Source organism: Anas platyrhynchos, chromosome 26 (genome assembly GCF_047663525.1).
Source record: "Anas platyrhynchos isolate ZD024472 breed Pekin duck chromosome 26, IASCAAS_PekinDuck_T2T, whole genome shotgun sequence".
In the NCBI taxonomy this organism is placed as follows: domain Eukaryota; kingdom Metazoa; phylum Chordata; class Aves; order Anseriformes; family Anatidae; genus Anas; species Anas platyrhynchos.
The window spans coordinates 1,909,946-1,928,766 of NC_092612.1; the positions used below are offsets into that span (position 1 = coordinate 1,909,946).

Sequence of the window (18,821 nt, forward strand, 5' to 3'; positions counted from 1 at the left end):
ACTTCAGCCTGAGCTGCCTGGCTTCTGATGGGGAAACCAGCAGAGTGTAGGATCCTTCTTTCCAGGTAAAGGGAGTTTTTCTGTGAGCTCCCACCACCGTTTTTCCTCTCCTCACCCCTTCATACTTCCTGGATGAGTATTTGTGCTGTCTGAATGATTTCTCTTGGTGGCTGGGGGCATTCAAACCCTGACAGAACCAGGGTCCCCCTTGGGGACCGTCACAACACCCTGCCCACATGACCGAGCCAGTGTGGGAACACTGGAGAGCACATCCATGGGAAAGACCCTTCCTGAGCACCGGCTCTTGGTGGGATTTCTGCTGGGGCAGCCGGGTGCTCTGCTAAATGCCCCCAGGTGATGCCCCAAATCCCTCCATCATGAGACCAAGGAGATACCCAAGCCCCCTCTCATCCGGCTGCTTCAGCATCCTCCAAGCCGGCTGCCAAATTTCGGCCGAGCCCACACTCCTTGCACGCTGTGAGAAAGGAGCAGAGTCCCCTCCGTACTGCTCTTACTCATTCTTTCTATTTTACACCTCTGCTGAGCTCTCCCCTTTCCTGGGAAAGGCCTTGCTTTCTCAGACAGATGCTTTCTGAGTGGGAAGGAACAGCCCGGCAGGACGCCAGGGAGCACCGGCTGGTTTGGTGTGGTTTTAGGCATAACTTTGCTTTTTAGTGTTAGAAATAATTTATTGGTGACAAAAGTCGTGGAGCGCTCAGAGCTCTGCTCCGCTGAAAAATGGTGAAGCGCATAAATTCAGCTTTTATTTCATCCTGACACTTAAATTTGGTCTGTTTTAAGCCAGCGGAGGAATTTGTGCTTTATGCTGTTGCCTCTGCTCTCTTCTGCAAACCAGGAGAGAAAAAGTAAGAAAAACGTGAAAAGAGCAATAGGAAAAAAAAACAAAACAAAGCAAACAACCTTCTCCCATTGTAAAGCAGCAACGCTTTGCAGGCCAAGCAACGGCGGAGATGAATAATTCATTCCACTAAAAATACAAAAACAACCAAGCTCTTCTCACCCCTTCCCAGCAATGGAACGTGCGGGCGGTATTTTCCCCACGCTCCCCATCTCCGATGCTCACTGAGCGTGGTCCCTGCTCCATCCATGTCCCCTCCCTGCTCCTTCAACATGGGGGGCACCCACAGGAGCGGGGACTGTCCCCATCCCCAAGTCCTGGCTGAGCTGGGCCCGTGGGGATGGGGTCAAGTGGTGCAGGAGCAAACTGGGGCCAAAAGATGCTCAGCCTGAGAACAAGGATCGGGCTTCTCCTCAATGGGTGTTAAAGGCCACCTCTGCTCCTGCTTGCAGCGAGGCCATGGAGCTGAAGCTGCAGGCTGGAACCACCAAGGGTCCCGTGTGTCCAGAGTGGGCTAAGCCCAAAATATCCAGTGTTTTTCCTGCAGCGAGGGGCCCTGCTGAGCTTTGTGGCTACTGTGGTGTGGGATCCGCTCGTTTCACCTCCTTTTTCCCCTCCACCGCATTCACAGGCGCCGGGCAGCCCCAGGAAGCTGTTACCGTACATGAAATAATTTTCTTACTGGCCGTTTCCTCTTCTTTTGGGTTTGGGTTAAGGACCTGTGGCTGGATGATGTAGTTCTGGTGAAAACGATAAATCAATGGTCTGGGTCCTTCTTGCAAGTCTCTCTGGTGCTCTCCAGTGAAGCATTCAGCAGTGACTCTACGCTTTGAATAGTTTCCACTCAAGAAAAACAGTCATTCTGCTGAAAAAAACAGGAAACACATGGCCCACAGCAGTGCCTCTGATTTGAGTACACCTGTTCTTATAATGAGCCCGGCAGCAGATATTAGCTTCATTCCGGCAGCAGCTCCGTGAAGCGAGGCATGGGCTGCAGCGTGTGTCTCTGGCTGGTCGTCTCCTTCTGCCGTGTCTGGGGTACATAACGCCTTCCTACCTGCAAAATACGTGGTTCGGATGGTTTGGGGATCGTCAGGTATTGGGGCTTTTAGAAATTGGGAGCCATGCGCTGGGTGGGCAGGCAGATAAATATAAATATTCATCTGGAAGACAAATGACTCACAACTCCAGGCTGGATGTGCCGTGCATCCCTAATACGCTCCTACCAGGCAGACCGAGGGAGGAGTGAATATGAGAGGCTGGAGGGGCAAAGATGGTGATGGGGAAAGTGTATTTGCAGCAATGAAGTACTCTGTGTGTGTTTTAACGAGGTATTAACAGCACCGAGCAAATCATTCGCTACCAGATGTGGGCTTGGGTACGGGAGGTGTGTAGTAGATTTGGCAGATTTTGGCAGATTTTATCTTGGGTTACCTCAGCTTGAGGTGCCGGTGGGCTGGGAGATTGTACCGCAGCAATAAAACATGTAGGATTGGGAGCGGGTGATGTCTGGGGACGTTGTCGCTTTCTGTTTAAAAATGAAGGATTCAAACCCCTCTGGATCGGCTGTGCTGGGCGCTGAGACCCCTCCAGGTCCAGCACCCGCAGTCCCCGTGGTGCAGAGGGTCGGGGGACACCCAGAAAACCCAGGAGGGGTCGGGGCAGTGCCAGGGCGCGGGGTCCTCCTTTCCAGGGGCTGCAGCGTGTAGCGGGAGGGTGCTGAGAAAAGTTCAGTGTTAAACCTGTTTGGGGGGAGCCGGGGCCCCCGAGCCGAGCAGAGGGAGATCAGTGATAAATCCCGACCCCCTTTTTGGTGCCAGCCCAGCGTCCCCATCCCCGGGGGACACTGTGTCCCCCTGCAGCCCTCTGCGTCCTCGCTGGGCACAAACCGAAAGCTTCGTCCAGGAAACTGGCAGCTTCGTGGAGCTGGGGTTTCTGCTCAACTCTGCTGGCTCACTGTTACTAGAACACCTGCCCTTGAAATCTCCCTGGGGTTTTCTGTCCGGCCAGTGTGCCGAAAGTCCCACGAACACAATACCTGATGCAGGGGCTGCTTTGGACCCTTCACGTCGCTTGTGTTCCTCCAGCCCCTCCAGCTGGGTTTGTGCGGATGCTTTTGGCCCTCTTCGCATCCCCCCCACAGCATCCCTGCTCCAGCCGAGCCGCCTTCCCCATGGGGAAACGTCTCCTCTCCCCGGGAGCTGCTTCTTGCCGGGGCAGAGGGTTTTTCTAACGTGATGCAAAAAGGGCTTTTCCATTCGGTAATTAATCAGGAGCTTAACTGCCGCGCTCCAGGCCGCCGAGAAAAGACAACATCCAGCTCCGTGCTGGGCTTTACAGTAAACGTGGCAGCTGCTGGGTCAGCCGGGGCTCGGCATTTCTGCAGGATAACGGCCGTGTCTGCATGGCTGGGTCGGCGCCGTGGAGACGTAATTCACAGGGACAGCTCTGAAGCTGCTGTGTTTTGTGCCACAGAGGGGGAAAAAATAAGTGATGGCATGTACTCGGGATGGTGGGTGAGGAAAACGGTCGCTCTGAGCTCTCTTGTGGTTTTTACTGGAAATGTGTATGCAGCAGGAGAGGCGGATACTGGGCTTATCTGGGCCCCACCAGGCTTGCTCTTGTGCAGCGAGTCCCACACTTTCCTTTTCCCTTCTGGGACAAGCCTCAATGGAAAGAAGTGGATAGGAAACATGGGGGTGACATGGTCGGGTCCCCTCTGTGCTCCAGCAGCAAGCGGCGCTGAGCTGGCATTGCTCTCCGCACTATTTCCTACAAAAACAAGCTCAGGGTTCACGGAGGCTGTGGGCAAATGTGAATCATGGGGTCACAGACTGAAGCAGGAAAGGGTTGGGTAGAAGGGTAGAAGCCCTGAGCTGCGCCTCTGCCAGGACAGATGGGCGGGCGGGATGCTTTTGGGTACGTTGGGGTGCATGCGCCAACCATCATTGGAGCTGCTCTTGGTGAGAGACAAGAGACACCCAAGAGACACCGTGGGACCACCTCGTCTCCTCACTGCCTACTAGCTCCTGGGTGAGAGGAGAAGGGAGAGCCAGCCTGTGGGGCTGCGTTTCCTGCAATTCCTCAAAGAAAACTCCCCAGGGAGGTTTCTGTAGCTGCAGCACTTCAGGGGGGCGCATGCCCTGATGCACACCCAGCCACAGGCTTTGGCCGAGGGCCACCAAGCATCACTTCCATCCAAGTGACCCTGGTGTCACCAAGGCTGCTCCAGGGTGCTCCGGCCACCCCATGGGCATCACCTCCCCATGGGACCAGGGCCACAATCGCCTTCCCCTGCTCGAGGTGGCCCTGCTCCAGTGGGTGCTGAAGGGGTCCCTGTGAGCTGGGAGCACGCAGGGACGTTGGGGCAGGGAGCCACTTGCGTTCCCTCTTACCCTGAGAGCCATGGCAGTCGCTGATGCAGGATGTGGTGCACGAGCAAGGGTTCAGGCGGGCTGAAAATGCAGTTCAGTAAAGCAGCTGAGCAGATTGTTGAGCAGATGCCATCTCCAGATTACCAGGGTGGGTCCAACACCGTTCCCTGCTCGTGCAGCTCGGGTGGCATCTGTTCTCCAGCAGCACCAGGGAGGGCGCAGCTTCTGTGAGCCCTCTGGGGTGTCCTCATGCATCTCTGCCTGCGTCAGCCCTTCTCCTTGCTCTCCTCCCAGGCATGGGCCGCGGGACGAGGGAGACTGTGCTGGGCACGCTGGGGAAGGCGACGGTCCTGTGGATCCCCCAGGAGTTCCAGAACCTCACCCAGAGCTTTGGGGTGGCCACGTGGAAGCGGGACACATCGGACCCGCATAGCAAAGAAGTCCTGCTCAAGTACATGAATGGAAACTACACCAACTACGCTCCGAGCCAGAACCACTTCCACTCCTCCAACTTCTCGCTGGAGATCCTCAGCACCCAGCGGCAGGACCAGAGGCTCTACGAGTACATCATCAGCAAGGACGCGAAGGAGAAGGTCTGGCAGATACAGCTGGAAGTGTATGGTGAGAGGCACTGGTTTTGGAGGGCCGTGATGGCCTCTTGTGGTGCTGGGAGCGGGTCTGGGAGGTGGGCAGCAATGGGGTGGGGTGTGGGGCTGGTGAGAGATGCCCCCCATAATGTCCAGGACCCTCTCTGGTATCCCCAGGAGTATTTGGGTACATGAAGACCTCGTCCCCGTTTGGAGAGGCCGCAGCAGGCCTGGGGCCAGATCGATTTCTCCCCACCTCCCTAGGAGCTAGGGGAGGTCGGTGGGATTTCCCAAGCCAGGGGACGAGGCGGCGTTTCCATCCTTCCCCAGAAACGAGCCTCTGTCCCCTCTCCCCACCCAGAGCCGGTGTCCGATCCCGACATCCAGGTCCTCAGCTGGGCTCTGGCCAACGACAGCTGCACCGTCACCCTCAACTGCACGGCGGCCAGAGGGGACAACGTGTCCTACAGCTGGACCGGCCTGGAGGCCAGCTCCTCGTCGCCCTGCGCCCACAACGGCAGCCTCCTGCACCTCTCCTACCACCTCAACGCCACCAGCCTGGCCTGCGCCTGCACCGCCAGCAACCCCGTCAGCAGCAGCACCGTCACCTTCAACTCCTCCGCCTGCAGCTTCGAGCAGTGGGGTGAGTCCCCAGGGATGCTACAGCCGCCGACCCGGCTCTTTCCCACCTCCAGCCCCGCTCTGGCTCTGCAGGGGATTTTTTTTCACGTTGCTTTCGGCAGCCTCAGAGGAGCCTTTTGCAGGAAAAGCGGCCGCAGCGTTGCCTGCTCAGGGCTGCCCGGTCCTTCCCGTAAACGCCGAGCCGTGGGTCTCGTCCCCGCACTCGCTGCGCCCTGGTGCCCAAGGCTCATTTTCAATGCATGCGATTTGCACGCTGGGAGGGCCGGGGAGGATTGAAAAAAAAACCTCGGTGACAACTTCCCCTTCGGAGGTTCTCGGGGCAAAAGCCGTGTTCTCTCTCGCTGGGGTTTTCTTGCCCTTCCTCGTGATGTTGGGACTTTTGCTGGGGCTGGGGGAAGCAGCGGCTGCCCCTTTCCCTGGGGACACGGTGTGAAGTCACCTCCCTGTGGTGCTGACCCGCTCCGGGGCTCTCACAGCACCCTGTGCCCAGCAAACGTCCCCGTGGCATCTCTGGGCCTTGACTAGGAAAAGAAGATGCCAAAAGGAGATGATGCCAGGGTTTCGGGCGTGTTTGTCCCCCCTCATCCTCCCAGCCCCTTGCACATGGGGACACCCCTGTGCCACATGCGTTAACGGTGGTGGCAGCCCGGTGCCACCCTCAGAGCTCTGTCCCTGGGCCCCCTTCCCATGCACCTGCAGCACCCAGAGGCTGTCTCCCTGCTGATCCCTGCGAAGCCACCAGAGCGGTATTTTGGGCCTTATCTGGCCCCGATCTAGCCCCCAGCAGCTTTTTCGCTGACGGCTGCAGTTTGGAGGTGCTTATTGAAAGCCGAGTTCAAAAGAAAGCATTTCCTGCCCCTCGTTTCCTGTTCTACCGAAAAATCAGCCGCAGATGTAGATGACAAGACCCAGGATGGTTTTAAATGGGGAGGTTTTTCTGCTGGGGGGCTGGTGTTGACCATTTCCCCTCTCTGCACTACAGGGAGTGCCAGTCCGGGGCTGAACCTGGTGCTGGTGGTGGTGCCCATAGTGGTCGCGCTGGTCCTCTTCGGGGTCTTCACTGCCTTACACGTGGGTGAGTGTCAGGGAGTGCAGCTGGGGGCACGGGAGGTTTTTGGGGAGGACAGGAGGGGATCACAGCCCCCACCCAGCTAGGCTGATCCCTGCAGTACCTCGTCTTGGGGTCTGTGGTGCTGGGGAGGGAGCGAAACCTGCTTCTTTCGAAGCACGGGATGAAAGGCAGGAAGGAAACCAGCTTAAAAAAGAAATATGTATTTATATATATGTATATACCTGCTTCACCTAGCACATCTCGAGTGCTTTACCCGGATGCTATGCTTCTGTGATCACATCACGTGGTTTCAAGGGGAAATGCATGATCCCAGCCCAAATTTGTGACAGCATCATCTCCCCAGACACCTCGACGAGGGCGCCGGCTGCCCTGCTCCCCTGTCCCCTGTGCAGGGACAAATTCACAAAGGGAGACAAAATTCACAAAGGGGGACAAAATTCACAAAGGGACAAATTCACCGTGCTGGGAACGTGCAGTGCTGAGCCCACCGCCCTGCAGTGCTGGGGAAACACCGAGGCTGTCCCTTGTGATACTTTTGGGTCAGGACCAGGGTGTGAGGGGGGTCCCCAGCAGCTGTCCTATGGTGCTGTGGTGACTTTGTCTGGCCCAAAGAGTCGTGGTGAATGGAGTCAAATCCAGTTGGAGGCCAGTCACTAGTGGAGTCCCCCAGGGCTCAGTACTGGGGCCAGTTCTCTTTAATATCTTTATCGATGATCTGGATGAGGGGATTGAGTGCACCCTCAGTAAGTTTGCAGATGACACCAAGCTAGGTGCGTGTGTCGATCTGCTCGAGGGTAGGAAGGCTCTGCAGGAGGATCTGGATAGGCTGCACCGATGGGCTGAGGTCAACTGCATGAAGTTTAACAAGGCCAAGTGCCGGGTCCTGCACCTGGGGCACAATAACCCCAAGCAGAACTACAGGCTGGGAGAGGAATGGTTGGAGAGCTGCCAGGCAGAGAAGGACCTGGGAGTATTGGTTGATAGTTGGCTGAATATGAGCCAGCAGTGTGCTCAGGTGGCCAAGAAGGCCAACGGCATCCTGGCTTGTATCAGAAGCAGTGTGGCCAGCAGGGCTAGGGAAGTGATTGTCCCCCTGTACTCGGCTCTGGTGAGGCCGCACCTCGAGTACTGTGTTCAGTTTGGGGCCCCTCGCTACAAGAAGGACATCGAGGTGCTTGAGTGAGTCCAGAGAAGGGCGACGAAGCTGGTGAGGGGTCTGGAGAACAAGTCCTACGAGGAGCGGCTGGGGGAGCTGGGCTTGTTCAGCCTGGAGAAGAGGAGGCTCAGGGGTGACCTTATTGCTCTCTATGGGTACCTTAAAGGAGGCTGTAGTGAGGTGGGGGTTGGTCTGTTCTCCCACGTGCCTGGTGACAGGACGAGGGGGAACGGGCTAAAGTCGTGCCAGGGGAGGTTTAGGTTGGATATTAGGAAGAACTTCTTTACCGAGAGGGTTGTGAGGCATTGGAATGGGCTGCCCAGGGAAGTGGTGGAGTCCCCATCCCTGGAGGTCTTTAAAAGACGTTTAGATGTTGAACTTAGCAATATGGTTTAGTGGAGGACTGGTTAGTGTTAGGTCAGAGGTTGGACTCGGTGATCTTGAGGTCTCTTCCAACCTAGACAATTCTGTGATTCTGTGATTCTGTCTCCCCTGGCAGGCCGGCTGCGGAAGCACACGCCGCTCCCCGAGGACAACGAGGTGCGCACCATCTACTCCCAAGTGCAGCGGGTGGAGGTGAGAGAGCCCAGCTCAGGCACAGGGGGAGATGCTTGGGGGGCTGCAGCCTGGGTGCGGGCAGCAGGGAAGGAAGCAGCACCCCAAAGCTGTGCTGGGTGTGCGCTCGTGGCTCTGCCACGAGTGGGCTTTGGTCACTGGGTGTCGATGCATTTGATGGGGGCTGAGCCAGGGAGGTGGTGAGATCATGCCCATGGTGGGACTGGGGGGGTCGTGGGCCCATGGGTGTCACCTCCCAGCATGGTGAGGTCCCAAGAACCATCCCGGTCACCTTAGTTTGGGATTTTCTGGGAGTAAGGTTGGGTGCTGCAGCTTCCCCAGCCCCTAACATCCCGAGGGTGGCTCTGGGGGAAAGTTTTCCCTTCCCAAATCCTGCTCCGGGATGAGATTTGGGGTCCTGCAGGGCTGAAGGGAGGGAAGAGCCCCCGCAGCGACCTGTCTGGCACCGCTCACCCCTTGCTCCCTGCACAGAAGCAGAAAATCCCCTGCAGCCCCCCCGGCACGGAGCACCCCTCCTGCACCACCATCTACGCCGCAGCCACCGGTTTGCCCCCGGACACAGCCCAGGCCCCCGGCCGGATCCAGCACAGCCCCCGGGCAGAGCCGCCCACCCCACGGGGCTGCTTGCCCCTCTCGCAGGTAAGGGAACGTGGGTTCCCCACTTTGGGCACCCCAATTTGGGCACCTCGCTCACCTCCTTCTTTCCTTGTGAGCAGAGCCCCGACGCGGAGCCCATGACGGTTTACGCCAGCGTGACGCTGCCCAAGATCTGAGCCCCCCTGCGTGGCAGCAGCCTGGCCCCGAGACCCCCGGCATCCACACCCCGCGACCAGCACCCACATCCTGGGCTGGGGGGATCCCGCTCAGCCCTGCCAAATAGGGCAGGACCCTCCAGCACCCAAAAAAGCTGCTCCCGGCCCTGAAAAATCTGGCGTCGAGGAACAGCAGAGCCCAGCGCAGGACTGGAGCGTGGAAAGGAATCGCTGTGGGCTGGGGGTGAGGGACAGCGATGAGATGCTGAGCACCGGGTGAGGAGCTGGATGCGACCCCACAGCCCGCAGCCCCCCGGGGACGAGGCAGGACGTGGCCAGGGGAGGCTGTGGGACCCCACGGCTGCAACCCACGGCCCCGGCTTCGCTAGAGGGAGCCCACGGCCGGCGACACAGGGAAAAAAAAAAAAAAAAGACAAATCACCAAAAGAAAAAAAACAAATTGCAAGCAGGGTTTCAATCTCTGCTCCGTGGCAGCTTGCACAAGGCACGGGGTTGGGTCTGACTGCTGCAGAAATTTGGGTTACACAACGCTGGGCAGGGCACCCGGCGCTGCTCGCCCATGGCCACTTCCAAGAGCTGGACTTCTGGCTGAGCCAGCATCCAGCAGCGGGGTGCTGGGGGTGGCCGGGAGCCCCCCCCCAAGGACCACCAACAGTCCCAGCCCGAGCTGATCTCGAGCCCAGCAGCCCGTTGGATCTCATGTGCAGCTGCAGGGAAAAAAAAAAAAAAGTTCCAGTTCCTTTCAGAAAGGTTTGGGGGAGGCACGTGCCAGGCTGCAGCTGGATCAGGTGCTGGCAGCGAGAAGATGATTTGGTGTTTTGCACGTCCCGAGCTTCCTCCTTGTCTTACATCAGCCGATCAGCTGAGCTGCTTCCTTGGAAAAGACTGCTCGCAAAGCTGTCACTCCCACCGGGAGTCTAGGTCCAGAGAAGGGCAAAGTTAATCTTCACTTTGCGCCCCTAAAATGGTGCCAGATCCCCGATTTCTGTGCCTGGCAGGGTGCAGCCTGCTGCTCTCTCGTTCGTCCTTGCAGAAATACAGCTCTGACCCTGCGACGTGCAACCACTGCCCACCTGTGGAGCGTGAGAGGACTCAAAATGCTCAGAATGGTGAAAAAAAAAAAAAAAAAAAAAAAGGTGATGAAGGTGATGTTGCCCCAGAACCCAGGCAGTGTAACTGCAGGGGGGGCGGTGCTGGTGCTGCAGACCCACGTGGCTGCTGGTGACAGTGGGATGACCCAAGGGGGCTGTGAGTGGCTTTTCCTGTTTGGTTGTTTTTAACAGATTGCTCATGATTTTCTTCCTCTGGTACTGAGCACCAGTGCTGGTCCAAGAGCACTTCTTCAGCTGTACTGCAGTTCAGGGACTAATTACCCTGCAGGACTGATTTATCTCATTACCCTGCTCTTGCCTCCTCTCCCAGCCTCATGCAGCACCGCATCGGGGCAGGATTGTGGCAGCCCCTGCGAGCAGCTGAAACCCCTTCCCTTGCCAAGGTGGAGGAACCAGCACTATTTTAAAGCCAGACATCGCCAGCTCACTTCCTTCGCCCGAATTTCAGTATGACACCAGGGTCATGCTGCACCCTGGAAGTCCTGGTGGTGGACGTGTTCCTTGGAGAGTTTTTGGGGGTGGAGAGTTTGGATCTCGTCGTCCCTTACAAAGGATGATGTGGGTCCATCAGTGCCGACCCGCGATGCCCCCTGCTCCCTCGGGGCTGGTTTCTGGGACACTTGTCACCACCATGCACTTTGTCACGCTGCCACACTGCCTGGAAATTGTGTTTCTCTGTTTTGGTTTCCATTGTGCATATTCCGTGGGATTTTCTTGCACCTTACTCCTCCTCGTGACGGGCTGGACACTGCTGTGTGGTGTCAGGCAGTGGGATCCCCTTGGCTGGCTGCAGGGAGCCCACCCAGCTGCTCTCTCACACCCTTTCCTCAACAGAACGGGGGCAGAAAATACTTGGAAAATTATCCTGGGCTGAGACAAGGACAGGGGGGCACTCACCAGTCACTGTCGTGGGCAAAACAGACTCGACTGGGGGAAAATTAATTTATTACCACTTGGTAACAGAGTAGGATAGTGAGGAACAATTAAATAAAAAAAATTCCCTCACCCTCCTCTTCATCCCAGTTCACTCCCAGCCTTTCCATGTCTCTGCTGCCCCTTGCTCCTCCCTGCCCCAGGGGGTAGGGAAATATCCCGTGGGGTAAAATCCTGCCCCGGCTGCCTGGCTCCTTCCCCTGGGCTGTGCTTCTTCCAGAACTGCCCCAGGGTGGGGTACTTGGCAGGGTGCAGTCCTTCAGGAGGGGGCTGCGGTGGCAGGGGGGCTTCTGGGGGCTGCAGTGGTGGTGTCAGCACCATTGGGGACCCCCCTGGGCCCCCTCTGAGGAACAGCGGGGGTGATGTTACGGATGGGCATCCCAAAACTGACCAAATGGGGCTTAAAGCAGGGCCACCTCCAGCAGGTAAGCCAGGAAGTGCCTGCGAGGTCCCGTTATGGAGAAATCCCCCAAACCCTCCCTCCTCATGTCTTTTCCCATCTTTCCCGGGAGGGCATCTCCCTGGGTGTTTAGGGAACACGAGGAGTCAGAGATAAGCGTGTGGCCACGGGGCTGTCACAGCCTTCAGTGTCATGGGGATGCAGGGGGGGCAGAGGGTGGGGAGAGTTGTCCTCATGTGGGAGAGCATCCGGAGCCCCAGAAGGCAGCTTGGGCACCCTCAAACCGCACAGCCATGACCCTGGGGACGCTGCTTGAGGCTGGAAAAATCTACAAAAGTTCCAGTCCCCACTGAATCAGTCCAGGGGTCTTAAAAGAACTGATTGGAGGAAGTGAGAAAGGCGTAGCGCCTTCTTCCTTTAGTCACCACAAAAAAACACGAGAGCGCTGAGGGCAGCGAGCGCGCCGTGCTCCGATGGAGGTGTTCGTGTGCCTGCTCCTCGCCTGCTTCCTGTGCCCAGCAGGTAAGGGACGGATGCTCCTTCCCCCGGGTGCCACGAAGGGAGGGAAGAAGCCCACGGGTGGAGGCAGTTTGGGGATGCCCACGAGAGCGGAGAGCCCGGGACGAGCTGGTGTGTGGGTGCAAGTGCCCTACGTGGGGACGGGGCTCGTTTTTTGACCCCATTACCAGGGCTCGGCTCCGCTGTCCCACAAGGGGTGGGCGAATCACGCCCAGCACATCCCAGACCTGGTCCTTGTCCCCGTCCTCGTGTGGTCCCCACTAACGGGTGAACGTGCCGGACCTCAGCCCCTGCCTGGCCTCCGTCCAGCTGCTGCCAGATGTGCCCCAGATGTGCACTTTTGCCCTTCTGCTCCGTGGCCGGTGGCGACCGTGGGGTCTGCTGCCCGCGTGCTGTTTCTGAGCCTGCTGCGTGTCCAGGGTTTCGTTACGGGTCTGTTTTTGGACCGAGGAGCTTTCTCTGGTTGTTTACAGGCTGCTGCAGATGTTGGGACGTTGGTCGCCACGAGTCTCATGAACTCATGGGCACAGAAGTAATATCGAGGGGGGCCTGGAAGGGAAAATGGTGTGAATTCCCAGCTGGCTCTTGCAGCCGGCTGTCTCCAAGCCTTGGTGGGGTGGCTCAGGATTTATCCAGGCGCTGGTGCAGGACGGGCTTTGCTCCCACGTCGGCTGGAGATGCTGCTTTTCTCTTCCTCTCTTCCCAACCAAGACTTCTGGGCAGGGTCTGCAGGTGGCTATGGCCAAAAGAGAAACTCTCAGGTGCAGGGGGAAAGCAGCAAGGATACCACAGGAGCCCCTGCGGCCCCCAGGGTGTGCGCGCCCAGCCTGCAGCATTTCCTTCCTGAGCACTATCTCTTCTGCCAACTTTTTCCCCTCCCTGCAGCGGGGGAAGCGAGTCCCCGGAGGGGTCCCCGGGGCAGGGGGGGTTGGGGTGCCTTTGCTTGGCCTCGAAGAAGGGCACCTTTGGGAAGAGAGCAGCGTCTCGGGGCCACGATCCACCCTTTCCAGGCTCTGGTGGGGAAACCTCCCCCCTCCCAGCCCAGCCCAGCTGGGGCAGCACAGAGTTGGACTGGGGAGTATCCAAAACAACAGCAACGTGTCTTCTTCCTCAGAAGAGGGAAGAAGTCACAAAATCAGAGAAGCAGCCACCTGCTTTCTTGCTGATTTAGACGAGCTCGGCTGTCTGTCTTGCGAGAAAAGGGAACCTGCTTGATTTTTTATTTTTTTTTGGAACCGTCACAGATTCCTCCTTGTGGCTTTTGCTTTGCACCTTGGAGCTTTGTCCCTTGCATGCTCCTGGGACTTGCGAAGCAGCGCGGGTCTTGCAGCTGAGAGCAGCCACAACCACGTGCCGCTCGCTTGCGGGACCCGAAATCACCGGTCCTGCTGCGGGACCTCATCCCGGTGTGAAACACGTGGGACCCCCCCGGCTCCCACGACCGCCCCATGATGGGGCTGGTTCTCAGCACCCTGACATCCAGAGCCACGGTGATGCACCGGCCGTCCTCGTGCCACGCATGCTGCGCTGGCTGGAGGGCAAATCAGGGTCTGGACCCCAAAGAACCCCAAAGGCCTAAGGTTGGGGGGGCTCCACACGTGGGACTGAACCTGCTCCTTGAGCACGGCACCCCCAAACCCCCTTCATTTTGTGCTCGGGGCTCAGCCTGGTTTCTCTCCCCAGTGTGTGCATTAGAAGTGGATGGAGCCGAGGGTGGTTCCATCACGTTTCACCTTCAGGACCTGAAAGGAGAAAAATTGGGCTGGAGTTTCAATGGAGACCTCATGCTTACCATCAAACTGGGAGAGCCTCCCGATCCCTCATTTTATGACAACTCCTACAAGTCACGCGTGACCGTCCCCGACGACGGCAGCTCGCTCACCATCTCCCAGCTGGGGAAGAAAGATGCCGGTACCTACACAGCAAAAAATTCCATGTATAGAACCAACTTCACCCTGCGGGTGCACAGTGAGTGTCTTTTCATGTTTCGCCCTCGTGCCAGGAGTGAAGGGTGGGAGATGTGCTGAGAGCCCTCCCCGTTTCCCACAGGCGTGCTGCAGGAGCCGAAGGTGACCTGCGTGTCGCGGAACTGCTCGGCCGACGGCTGCCGCTACGTCCTGCGCTGCGCCGTGCACACCCCCGAGATCACATCCTTCTCTTGGAGCCATGGAGAGCAGCTGGATGCCGAGGAGCCCGAGCTGGTGGTGGAGGAGGAGCAGCGTCCTGGAGAGCTGGATGTGCTGTCCTACACCTGCACGGTGCAAAACCCCGTCAGCAGCCGCAATGTCACCGTCTCGCCCGCCGCCGTCTGCACAGGTGAGAGCCCTCAAAGGATGCAGGGATGGGGGCCGGGGGATGCTGGCGGGGATGGGATGCATCCTGATCCCAGCCGGGTGCCCCTCAGGCTCTCAGAAAGCAGAGGGATTGCGGCCCCCCCTGGGGTGGGGGGCTTTGCCGAAGCGCTCACCTCTCTCCCTTGTCCCTGTTCTCTTCCTCACGCTGCGCTGCCAGAAAACGCAACCCAATCTGCTGCCACCGGTGAGCTGCCGTGCTGCCCCGTCCACGTCCTGTCCCCAAGTGTCACAGGGTGCCCGAGCTGGCACCAGGCTGCCCCGACCCTGCGCTGGAGGCCGGGGAGCCTGAGGCCGGAGCGGTTCATCTCTTCCTGCAGCTTGTTGGGGGGGTGGGGAGAACATCCAGGCTTTCTGGGCATCCTCAGCATCCGTGCACTGTCTCTGCTACCTGAGGAAATTTGGAAGGGGAGGTCAGGGTCAGTGCCCAAATGTCCCAGCTTGGGATCGGAGCAGGGAACTGTTAATGCAATGGGGAGGCAGAGCCGGGGAGGTGCAAGAGCAGAGTCGCTTGTCCCTGTGCAATGCATCACCTCCTGCCAGCCTTGCACCACGTCCTCATGAAATAAGAGCTCCTGCTGAGCAGGGGAGGGCTGAGGGGGGGTCAGAGGAAAGCTGCGCTCCTTTCCCCCGGGTCTGACGCTGGGAAGAGGCCGATGAGCTTCAGGATGTGCCCAAACGACTCCTCCGTGATTGCTGGACCCTCTTCTCTCTCCAGACAGCAGAAGCTTTACCGGCGTCATAGCCGTGATGGTGATCATAGCGCTGATAATCCTGGCTGGCCTCTTGGCCTTCTTGATATTCCGAGGTAAGGCCCTGCCTGCAGGTCGCAGGCTCTGCAGCGCAGCCCCGCGCGTGGGCTGCTGGTGACAGAGCCCGGTGTCATTTCTCCCCCAGGCAGGAAGATCTTCAACCCCCCCACGCCCGAAGCTCCCGCTACAGGTAGGATTTGCAGGCACCCCCCACCACCCCCCGAGGAGTTTCCTTCCCTCCTCAATTTTCTTGGGGAGGTCACCAAGATCAGGAGGGAATCCAGCCACCTCCAGGGCTTGGCACCGCAGCGTAGCCGCTCTCACAGCCCCCCCAAAGCTTTAACCCCCATGAGATGTGCTGGAGGTCATCGTCCATCCTCCCTTGAGCCCAGGTAGTGCTCGAGGCTGGGGCTGGCGAGCCCCCAGCACCTTTCTGTGCCCCCATCCTGCACGCATGGTGACAGGGACAGGCGGCCCCGAACACCCCCCCCCCCAGGTGATGCTGTGGCCGCTGGAGCCGTCCTGTGCCCCAGTCCCTCACTGGAGACCTTTGTGCCCTCCCCAAGGAAAGAAAGCGGAGCCGTGAGGACAGCGCCAAAGCACGAGAGGGACTTTGGGGACAATCTGAAGGCAGCAGCAGAGGGGGTGCAGAGAAGTGAAACAGCCCCGCTGCAGCACCGTGCCCAGCCTGAGCGACTCCTGCCTGCCTGCGCCGCCCCTAAGAGCTGCTGCCTGGATTCCTTGGGGCTGGGGGGCTTTGGGGGCAGAGCTTGAAGGTTTCCCCAAGAGCTTGGCATCGCTTTCGGGTCTGTGCCCAGGACTCAGGACACAATTGCAGCGGAGAGGCCGGGTGCAGCGAGAGGCTGCAGCACCTGCTGGTGTCTCCTCTCCCGGCATCGGCAGTGGGACGTGCCCGTGCCTTCCCAGAAGAGCTTTCCCTCGCCTTTTTTATGTGTTCATCTTGTTGTTTCGCTAAGCTGAGCTAAAGCTGGCGTGAACGGGGCAGTTCCTGCCCTTTGTTTCGTGTTTCTGTGCGCCCGGGCTGGGTGTGCAGGCGCACCCAGCAGCAGGACCGAGGCTTTCTCCAGAAGCAGGACCCAGCTCTCCCACCAGGAACAGCAAAACCTTCCCCTAAAAATTCCTCTCTGTGCAGGCCCAGGTCCCCGTGGCCATTTCAAATGACAGGCACTGAAATGATGACCCCAAACCAGGGTTATGAAGGACTTAAAAAATCCCCCCATCCTCTGTCTGACCTGACAAAGACTGACAACGCTTCTTGCTGCAATGGCTGCGGCTTAACACGGAGCGGCTAAGGCATGAAAACATCTTCTATTTAAATAAAAAAGCTTTTTTTTTCACTAGCTACTTGCTTTGACTGTCTTTGGCTGCCAGCGCACAGCAGGGTTGATGCCGGGATGTCCCCCAGCCCTCGGCGAGGAGCTGGGTGCGCACCGGGGATGCCGCAGCCGGCTCCGGTGCTGACCTGCCCCTTTTTCTCCTTGCAGAGGTGGCAGCAGAATACATGACGGTGTACGCTGAGGTCGGCATTGCCCAGCAGGTGAGTCCCTGTGGGCTCACCCCTGGCAACTCCCTTGGGGTCCCTGCGTGGGACGGGGACAGGGCGGGGGACGCGTGGTGGGGATATGGGGGGAGGACGGCAGCCGGACGGCCCCGCTTCTGTCTGCTGGTTCCTCCTGGGGACAGCGAAGGGGACAGCCCAGGGAAGCTGTCAAAGCCACAGCCACCTGCCTGTGCTTCCCCACGTGTCACCAGCACCTTGGTCCCCAGCCCCACCAAATTCAGGTGGCCTCGGCTCCCCGAGTCATTACTTCTGTGCCCTGGAAACATTAAAAAAAAAAAAGCAAACAAAATTTTTTCTGCAAATGCAGGATTTCCCTCGCTCACAGCAAAATGACCGAAAGAAGACGCCGGCCCCTGAGGTAGAGACCTCCAAAACCATTTATTCCACCGTCCAGAACATGGCCCAGGTGGGTTGGTGCTCGTGGCCATCTCCCTCGGGGAGGGGAGGCGAAACCCTGGGGGCAGAAACGGGACCTGAGCATGGCGGGGAGGCAGCAGGAAGGGGCAGCTCGTCCCTTGAGCGCATCGCAACGCCCTGGTGCTGGGGTCAGGGGTTTGGGGCAAGGGCAGAGGGGTCACCACTGCTTTTTCTCAGGGCCCAGCACTTCTGAGCAAGTCCTCTGATGTTACCAGAGGGAGTTTGGTACATCTGTGCCCGTTTGTGACTGCAGGTGGATGAGCTGGGCGGCAGCACGCTGGGGTGCTAGGAGCGGATCAGCCTCTACTGACCGGTCAGCGAGCTGGGTGCCACGGCGCAGACAGAGTCCAGCACAGCCGTGAGCCTGCCCTGCTCATGGTGCCAGCACGCTGGGCTGTGGCATCCCCTCCCGGCTCAGCACCACCGCCTCGGTGACCCCGGCCTCGGCACGAGGACGTAAGCGCCTGGGGGATGCGGTGCAGGCGGAGACGCTCGTCTGGCACAGGAGCTCTGCCCGTGTTTTGGCATCTCGGTGAGACTCGGGATCCTCTTTCTGCACTTTCTGGCCAGAGAAACGTGGAACAAAACTGTGGCTGCCAACCCAGCCCTGCCACGCAGAGACCTTGCTCCTGGGAGGCTCCTGCAGCGAGCGGCATCGAGGAGGCTGCGCGAGGGGATGGGAAGACCTGAGAAGAGTCCTAAAGCCACGTTTTTTACTACACTCTTTAACTGTGCAAATACTTTGACTTATTCGGTTATGGGACAAAGAGAAAGTAAAAATAACACTTTTAAAAACACAGTAAAGGGATAAGATAAGGGCGCACTGTGGTTTCGGCACTTGTGCTTGCTCTTTTGGTGCTTGTGAGGAGCTGGTGGAGACCTCGCAGCTCCCTCACTGCTCATGGGGTTTTCTTAGTGCCACGAGCGAGCTGTTTGCAGCCCTGCATGAGGTTCTGCGAGGTGGGAAGTGGTCTGAGGTCTTTGGCAGGCAGGAGGTGGTCTTGGGGGAAAATGGAACGAGAAGCGTGGCTGCTGCTGCTGTGCTCACCTCCTTTGGTGTGTTTATACACCAGGTTTTATTCTTGCATGATGCGCTCGCGTGTGAGGTGCTGGAGCTGCAGCATTAGGCAGCTTCCAGGCAGAGCTGTGCCGAGCAGAGCAGCTCTCCGAGATGCTTCACGGGGTGGTGGCGGCTGCACAGCCCGGGCTCGTCCCCACAGGGACCGGGTGAGGTCGGGATGCTCGGGGAGGACGCGGTGCCCAGGTCTGCATCGTCCCCAGCAGAGCTGGTGCTGAGCAGGACGTGCACCTTGCCGTCAGTTTTCCAGACAGACGCCGCACCCGTGGAAGCCTCTTCCTGTGCGTGCTGCTTCCCCCTGCTCTTTGTCTTGTCTGTGCGGATAGTAAATTATTCAGGGATGAAACCGGAGATTTCTTTGAAGTGCCTGGCACAGGAGAGCCCTCTAGGAGCTGCTGGAATAAAAATGCGAGACACATCTGAGCTCAATTTCTGTCTGCATATTTTTTTTCTTTTTTGGAGGGGGGGGGAACAGTCTTATTAGTGACTAACCCGTGGTGTTACTTTGTTCTCCACGTTTTCACGGTGCAGCCAGATAAGACTTGTTTTTGTGTTTTCTTGAATTTCTGCCGATCCATTAAAAGATAAAAAAACCTCAGTGGGCCACACGCTTTGCCAAGGGATTTGCCCCTTTGGCA

General features: G+C 58.3%; 2 protein-coding genes and 1 long non-coding RNA gene across 8 annotated transcripts; 2 read left to right on the forward strand and 1 right to left on the reverse strand.

Moving 5' to 3' along the window:
- Nucleotides 1-742: 742 nt before the first annotated feature.
- On the reverse strand, nt 743-3,570 carry LOC139999540 (uncharacterized). The gene is made up of 2 exons (XR_011805004.1): nt 2,898-3,570; nt 743-1,916 (listed from the first exon to the last, which is right to left on the reverse strand). It is a non-coding gene; the product is annotated as an uncharacterized lncRNA (long non-coding RNA).
- LOC119713782 (signaling lymphocytic activation molecule) lies at nt 1,763-11,184 on the forward strand. 2 transcript variants are annotated; one of them, XM_038167815.2, is made up of 7 exons: nt 1,763-1,897; nt 4,528-4,854; nt 5,182-5,463; nt 6,445-6,537; nt 8,190-8,266; nt 8,738-8,905; nt 8,983-11,184. In XM_038167815.2, exons 1-7 carry the CDS (start codon nt 1,846-1,848, stop codon nt 9,037-9,039), a joined length of 1,056 nt encoding a protein of 351 aa, XP_038023743.2. In that variant the 5' UTR covers nt 1,763-1,845; the 3' UTR covers nt 9,040-11,184. The 2 variants fall into 2 exon arrangements, with proteins under 2 accessions (XP_038023743.2, XP_038023744.2); XM_038167816.2 differs by having other exon boundaries at nt 1,806-1,955; nt 8,983-11,182.
- Nucleotides 11,185-11,788: 604 nt separating this feature from the next.
- Nucleotides 11,789-18,606, forward strand: LOC119713733 (T-lymphocyte surface antigen Ly-9-like). 5 transcript variants are annotated; one of them, XR_011805014.1, is made up of 10 exons: nt 11,789-12,006; nt 13,687-13,971; nt 14,053-14,319; nt 14,515-14,541; nt 15,073-15,162; nt 15,252-15,296; nt 16,612-16,664; nt 16,996-17,094; nt 17,359-17,561; nt 17,676-18,606. XR_011805014.1 is itself a non-coding variant. In XM_072028100.1 (9 exons), the coding sequence occupies exons 1-9, from the start codon at nt 11,958-11,960 to the stop codon at nt 17,392-17,394; spliced, it is 951 nt and encodes a 316-aa protein (XP_071884201.1). In that variant the 5' UTR covers nt 11,789-11,957; the 3' UTR covers nt 17,395-18,606. The 5 variants fall into 5 exon arrangements, 4 of the variants coding, with proteins under 4 accessions (XP_071884201.1, XP_071884204.1, XP_071884202.1 ...); XM_072028100.1 differs by having other exon boundaries at nt 17,359-18,606; XM_072028103.1 differs by having other exon boundaries at nt 13,848-13,971; nt 17,359-18,606.
- Nucleotides 18,607-18,821: the final 215 nt, after the last annotated feature.

Excerpts from the sequence above, each read along its gene's own strand:
- LOC119713782 (XM_038167815.2), top strand. The coding sequence starts at position 1,846 with ATGGGCTGCAGCGTGTGTCTCTGGCTGGTCGTCTCCTTCTGCCGTGTC. Across the intron at positions 5,464-6,444 it reads CTGCAGCTTCGAGCAGTGGG|GGAGTGCCAGTCCGGGGCTG; the intron begins GTGAGTCCCCAG and ends TCTGCACTACAG. Across the intron at positions 8,906-8,982 it reads GCTGCTTGCCCCTCTCGCAG|AGCCCCGACGCGGAGCCCAT; the intron begins GTAAGGGAACGT and ends CCTTGTGAGCAG.
- LOC119713733 (XM_072028100.1), top strand. The coding sequence starts at position 11,958 with ATGGAGGTGTTCGTGTGCCTGCTCCTCGCCTGCTTCCTGTGCCCAGCA. Across the intron at positions 15,163-15,251 it reads GGCCTTCTTGATATTCCGAG|GCAGGAAGATCTTCAACCCC; the intron begins GTAAGGCCCTGC and ends TTTCTCCCCCAG. Across the intron at positions 16,665-16,995 it reads AGGTCGGCATTGCCCAGCAG|GATTTCCCTCGCTCACAGCA; the intron begins GTGAGTCCCTGT and ends CTGCAAATGCAG.